The sequence below is a fragment of the Pelophylax lessonae genome (genome assembly GCF_965119305.1).
Source record: "Pelophylax lessonae genome assembly, chromosome: 13".
NCBI classification, from domain to species: domain Eukaryota; kingdom Metazoa; phylum Chordata; class Amphibia; order Anura; family Ranidae; genus Pelophylax; species Pelophylax lessonae.
In genome coordinates this window covers 46,150,050-46,156,940 of record NC_138780.1, presented here as the reverse complement: position 1 = coordinate 46,156,940, position 6,891 = coordinate 46,150,050, and the positions used below count along the sequence as shown (strand labels likewise).

At 41.3% G+C, this 6,891-nt stretch overlaps 1 protein-coding gene across 1 annotated transcript in view; it reads right to left on the bottom strand.

Annotated features, from left to right (window-relative positions):
- LOC309569711 (NACHT, LRR and PYD domains-containing protein 12-like) overlaps positions 1-6,891 on the bottom strand; it is a 1,096,074-nt gene that overhangs the window by 707,280 nt on the left and 381,903 nt on the right. Inside the window, exon 7 of the mRNA XM_082275674.1 lies at positions 2,584-2,748. Coding sequence (XP_082131800.1) covers positions 2,584-2,748 — 165 coding nt within the window. The remainder of the gene's footprint in view (positions 1-2,583; positions 2,749-6,891) is intronic.

Below are 6,891 nucleotides of genomic sequence, written 5' to 3'. Positions count from 1 at the left end.
CTGAGTTTTGTGTTTACATGAACTATTTGCCACTGATTACTCATCCATAGCATTATTGTGTTCACTGATTGTTGTTTTTCCCCAGAGGTTATCACCCCTGTAGGGTGTTTATTGCTAGGTTCTCATTATTTGTTGTAGTCAGCAGTGCAGCACCAATTCATTTGTCATTTGGTCATTGTGGTGTGGGGTCACTATTGGGGTGTCTGCAGCAGCTTTCTACAAAGGTGGTCCAAAAATCACATACCATCAACTATGAGCAATGTGTAATACAGGCGTCACTGATGTGCCTTCATGATGTCATTTTCCTGTGTTGATAATTGCTGTGTTTTGTTATAGAATATAAACCCTGTGACCTTCTCCTAATAACACCCCTGAGGAAAGGATTGAACCCTTCCTGAAACGCGTCGGGTATATAGAGAAGGCCCTGTCACCAACATCTGCATATTCTGTAACAAGTCAGCTGATTACAATTGATGACTTTGTTTTTGTCATTTACACTGACGGTTCAAGACTTTTTATATGGATATAACAAATACATTTCATGTTTTATACAATACAAGTTTATCTTTTTCCAGTTTCCTTTAAAGTCCCACAAGTATTTGGGGGTTACTCATCTTTTTTCTGCATGAACAAAGGGATGTTGGCAACAACTATATATGGATTTTTCTGGTGGTTTGTTTTCTAGATTGTACTTTTTAAGATTCAAAATATTTTTATTATTTGAGTTCACTTGTTGGAGATCGCACCCCTGGAGGGTGTTTATTGTTCCTTTTATTGCCATACATTTGTACACACTTTTGATTTTCATATTTTGCTGCATGTGTAATTTGGTGGGGTTTCATATCTGGAGGGTTTTTACCCGTTTGTATAGTAACTATTAAAGTGGAAGTAAACTCCCATACATGAATGTTACCCATAGGCAGTGTACATAACTCCTAACCATGAACAGTTTAGGAGATATTTACTGTACATGAAGCCGGTGACATCACCAGCACATGCGCTCTGAAGGAACTGTCACAGGGACCGTTCTTTCAGAGTCCTGTGCTGTAAATGATGCGCATGCGTGGGAGTGACATCTTTGCGCCTTCGGCCAGTCACACAGCTGGGGTCCAAAAACACAGAAGGAAAATGGGAAAAGATGGAAGCCCTGTCAGCGGTGACAGCGCTCCACTGGAAGTGCTTCGTTCTAAGGTAAGTGTCACATAATGTGGCGGTATGGGATGCACACTAGCACATTATAACTTTGCCTCGCAGGTTAAAAAAAATAAAACATGCCAACAGTTTACTACCGCTTCAATATATGTATTAAGTTTTCTGTACATTAACTATTTGCCCCTGATTACTCATCCATAGCTTTATTGCGTTCACTTATTGTTGGTTTTCCCCAGGGAGAATGACCCCTGCAGGGTGTTTATTGCTAGGTTCTCATTATTTGTTGTAGTCAGCAGTGCAGCACCAATTCATTTGTCATTTGGTTTTTGTGGTGTGAGGTCACCAGGGCTTTTTTTCAGCGGGAACGCGAGGGAACGCAGTTCCAGCATCTCCAGCACTGAATTTATGTAATGGGAAGGGGTGCTGGGGTGTGCTGCAGGGTCTATTGATTGAGGGATCTATTCTAGCTGGAGGGGATCTAGTTTTGCAGGGGGGGGTGCTATTGTTTCTGGTGGGAGACCTACTGTTGCTGGGGGTCAGTTGTTGCTGGGAGAGTTCTGCTGTTTAGGGAGGGGTCTATTGTTGGCTGACAGAGAATCTATTGATGCTGGCTGTGGGGGGATCTGTTGTTGCTGCCGGGAGTCTATTGTTGCTAGGGGAGACATTTTGTTGCAGGTGGTCCATTGTTGTTAGGGGGATCTTTTGTTGCAAGTGGGAGGGGGGGGCTATTATTACTGGCTGCAGGGGATCTATTTTAATATTTTTCTTGTTATCAATACCCAATTCCATACAAATTACTCAGCATCACAAAATATGTGTTTTGGTATTCTCTTCTAAAAGGGCAGTACTGGGAGGTGGGTAGGGGGTGGAACCAAGGAATGGTGCTCGGAGGAGGGTGGGGGCGGTAAAAGGGGTCACCCGGAAAGGGGGAGTTCCTGCACCTATTTTATGAGAAAAAAGTCCTGGGGGTCACTATTTGGGTGTCTGCAGCAGCTTTCTTCTTTTCTTCTGTTTGTATTTGTCTGCTTTGGTGTTGGCAGTGAGTAAGCTTCCTCTCTGCTATCTGATATGTATAATGCTTTTTTGATGCATTTCAGTGCGTTTTCAATGCTTTTTTTTTTTAAGCATTTCCAGATGCACTCCAGATGTTTCTTTTTGCATTTTGTTTCCCCTGTATTGGGGTCCGATGCATTTTTTTGATGCTTTTTAGCACATTCCAGTACAGTTCTGTGCAGAAAAAAAGCAGCATGATGTACTCTTTGCTCTGGGATGGAAAAGCACTGGAACGCACTGCACTGGTGTGAACAATGCCATTGGAACCCATATAACCGACTTCCCATGCTTTTATGATTCAGAAAAAAAATCAGTGCAGTGCATGTGGTGTGACCTGTCCCAGAATATTATTCTCTCAGTCAGTCCTGTTATACTCACTTTAATTCCTCTATCCGGCTTGTTGTCAGAGCTTCCATCACATCCCTGAAATGAGGACCCTCCAGATTGTTCCCATACAGGGTCAGTGTCCTCAGTGTCTGGTTATTTCTTATTCCAGATGCCAGGTGGGGACAGGAACTGTCTGTCAGGTCATTAGAGGACAAACTGTAGAAGAAGAGAAGAATGTTACCAGAAAATGAATTTCTCCCCCAGGCATGAATGTAACTATTCTCTACATACATGGAACTCATTTCTCTTTATTGGAATCATTTATATTAAATCACTTTATAAACTCCAGGAAATCGAATTTTATAAGAAAAATGTTGTAATGGAGTAGACCCCCCAATATTGTCCTCCATATGTAGAGACGGTGATATCTCCATACACAGGATAAGCACAGAATACCACTGACATGACTCGTATTGTGCTATAATCTCCTTGTGTATGAAGCATGAATGGTATCAGCAGACAGGGTGAGGCCGCAATCAGCATTGCTAGTGATTGGACGGAATGATTTCTATCTGATTTTTTTGACAAATGAAATTGGTGCTGCACTGCTGACTACAACAAATAATAAGAACATAGCAATAAACACCCTGCAGGGGTGATAACCCCTGGGGAAAACCAACAACCAATGAACACAATAACGCTGTGGAATAGTAATCAGTGGCAAATAGTTCATGTAAACATAAAAATCAGTACATATAATAATAGTTACTATATAAATAAGTAAAAACCCTCCAGAGATGTAACCCCACCAAATGAAATATGCAGCAAAAATATAGTAATGAAAAGTGTGTACAAGTGTATGGCAATAAAAAGAACAATAATCAATATTATTATTATATCAATACTCAACTAATAAAACTATTTTGAATCTGAAAAAGTGCAATAGTGGAAATTCAATCTCATCAAACTATAAGGCTCGGTTCAGATTTGTGAATATGCAGCGTGTTCCCGCATCGCATCCGCACATCTGGCAGTTCACACTGTCATATGCGATACGCAGGGGGTGTCAATTAAATGTTAAAGACACCCCCAGTTTGATCGCATATCGCAGTGCGATCTGCAAGTACGCACAGAATCAGATCGCACAAGTGTGAACCACTGCGCGATCCGATTCTGAGGCGGCTCAAAAAATGCCTCATGTGCGTGTTTGCTGCGGATGCGCTGCAAATTCAGCCATTCAAAGTGTATGGCTGAACTCGCATCCGCACAGGAGATCGCATGTAATGAAGGAGCAGTGCGCTCCAAATTACATGAGATCAGTGCATCCGCAATAATGTGAGCCGGTACTAAATGTAATTTCATAGTAATAAAGCAAGCGTGCATTATAAAAAGTCCAAATGTGTAGATGGGGTTACTTCGGGGTGGATTTACTAAAGGAAATAGACTGTGCAAATGCAGTTGCTCCAGAGCTTAGTAAATGAGGTAAAGCTTCATTTTGCAAAGAATACCCAATCACATGAAGGGAAATAAAAAACAGCATGTTTGCTGTTTACACCTCATTGGATGATGGAAGTCTGCAGAATTTCTGCTCATTTACTAAGCTCTACACTTGCACTTGCAAAGTACACAGTCTATTTCCTTTAGTAAATAGGTAGTTAATCTATCTGATTTCCCCCTTAAGGAACAACATGTTAGGTTACTACTAGGGTTGAGCGACGGTACGAACACGAATAATACGGACTGTATTATTCGTGTTCGTACCGAATAATTGGATTTTTGTTACCCGAACACGGACCCGAAAACTTTACTGTATATTCGAGTAAAAATCTGTGTTCGGTCATTTTATTTCCAGGTTTTGTATGCATTGGCGCGCTTTTCATGGCGGGCTTTCAACAGCCAATCAACAAGCGTTTAACTGGTGTGCCTTAAGCCATCCCAGCCATGCCTACAAATGTATTAGTAGCTGTGATTGGCCATCTGAAGCATGTGACCAAGTCTTTATAAGTTCGAGCCAGCGCCGCTGCGTCATTATGCTGTGTAGTTCAGGGACAGAGCACACATCATACGTGCTGGCTGCTGATTAGGGACAGACAGGCAAAAATCATTTGTGTCTGGATAGAATTGAGGGACAGGTCGGAGTGTGTTAGGCAGGGCGAGTTGTAGGGCATTTTAGGGCGAGGCTGCTGATTTTTAGGGTCAGTGTTCTACAATCGATTTTGCTGTGTGGGGGGGGTTTCAGTGACCGATCTTATCAATCCTTTTAGGGAGAGGCTGGAGATAGGCAGGTGTCAGTGGTTAGGGTTGCCAACTTTCTGAAATGGAAATAAGGAACGGGGGAGGGGGCAGGCGGGGGAGGGGCAGGGCGGGGGTGGGGCAGGGGCGAGGCGGGGGATGTTTTTTTCAGTGCAAAAAAGATCAGTTTGGTTGGCTGCTTTCCTGGCTGGTACCAACCAAATAAATACAGACCTGTATCGGGAAGTGACAAAATCCTTGTAACCTTAGATTTATTTCCTCCTTCTCCTTTGTGCATTGCCAACCCAACCTGATAGGATTATGGGAGAGCCGAGGAAAATAGGTGCAAGGTGCACATACATACATACATATATATATATTATACACACACATACATATTATATATATATATATATATATATATATATATATATATATATATATATATATATATATATATATATATATATATATATAATATGTATGTGTGTGTATAATATATATATGTATGTATGTATGTATGTGTATATATATATATATATATATATATATCTATATATATATATATATATATATATATATGTGTGTGTGTGTATATATATATGTGTGTGTGTGTATATATATGTGTATGTATTCTAGCGCCAAAGCTTACATTTAGAGGGGAGGAGAGGGGGATGGCGCTGCCAGAAAGGATGGAAAATCCAACAATATCCCGGGCTATTGTGAAAAAGGTAAAGTAAGTATATAATTAAATTACATGTAGAGGCTTGAAATATGAATATATCCCTTTTCTTTGCTCGCCTCAACCTTCCTTTCCTCTGCTCTTCTCCCCTTTTCTTCAGTTCTGCAGCTGCTTACCTTTTTTATTCTCTTGTGTGCGACTGGCAGACTGGCAGAATTCGCTTTCTGCAGCAGCAGGTACCGTACTACGGGCGCCGGGCGGGGAAGGGAGGGGTTGCGCCGGCATTGCGGAATTGTTATTGGCCTGAAGGCGGAGAGGGGAGGGGTCGGGGACGCGACGCACAGTCAGTCACAGAGACAGTGAGTGTAGTACTACGGACTGAGTCACGAACAACAACAAATACCGTCCGCGGAATACGGAACAAAGTGCGTTCCTTATCAGTTTCATACGGAACAGCACTTGTCTGTGTAAAATACGGGACGATTCCGTATTTTACAGAACGGTTGGCAACCCTATCAGTGGTCCACATCGATTTTGCTGTGTGTGGGGTGCAGTGAACACAATCTTTTTTGCCCACTGAGGAGGAGGGAGAAAAGTCTTTTTCTATCAGTCACTGTGTGCAGCGTTTTTCCTTCAGTGCTGTGCTGAATGTGATAATACACTGCTGTGTTCACATGTGCTATTATTGAGAGATTTCAAAAGTTATACATTTTTTTTCTATTCCACTATTCAATATACACCCTTGGGTTAAAAAATATTAAATTGTGGTATAGTCTGTACTAATCTAGTTAAAAATTACAAACTTAAAAGGGGAATTTTTTTTTTCCCTCCATAGCCTGCAGCAGAGCTGAATGATATAAGACACTGCTGTTCACATGTGCTATTGATAAATCACACCAATTTTATATCATATTTTCTATTCCGCTATTCAATAAAAACCTTTGGGTATAAACAATTAAATTGCGGGATAGTCTGTGTTGGTACGTGTGAGATACACCTTTCCAATTTTTGGGGTGCATCTCATACTTCTGAAGATTTGAGGGTGCTGCCTGTTCCGAACTCCTCCTACTCCTCATCCTGCCTTTGGGGGTACAAAAAATAGTAATTGGGGCCTAGTCTGGTTCTGTACGTGTGAGATACATACACTTTTTTTGATAATATTTTCTATTCCGCTATTCAATAAAAACCTTTGGGTATAAACAATTAAATTGCGGGATAGTCTGTGTTGGTACGTGTGAGATACACCTTTCCAATTTTTGGGGTGCATCTCACACTTCTGAAGATTTGAGGGTGCTGCCTGTTCCGAACTCCTCCTACTCCTCATCCTGCCTTTGGGGGTACAAAAAATAGTAATTGGGGCCTAGTCTGGTTCTGTACGTGTGAGATACATACACTTTTTTTGATAATATTTTCTATTCTGCTATTCAATAAAAACCTTTGGGTAT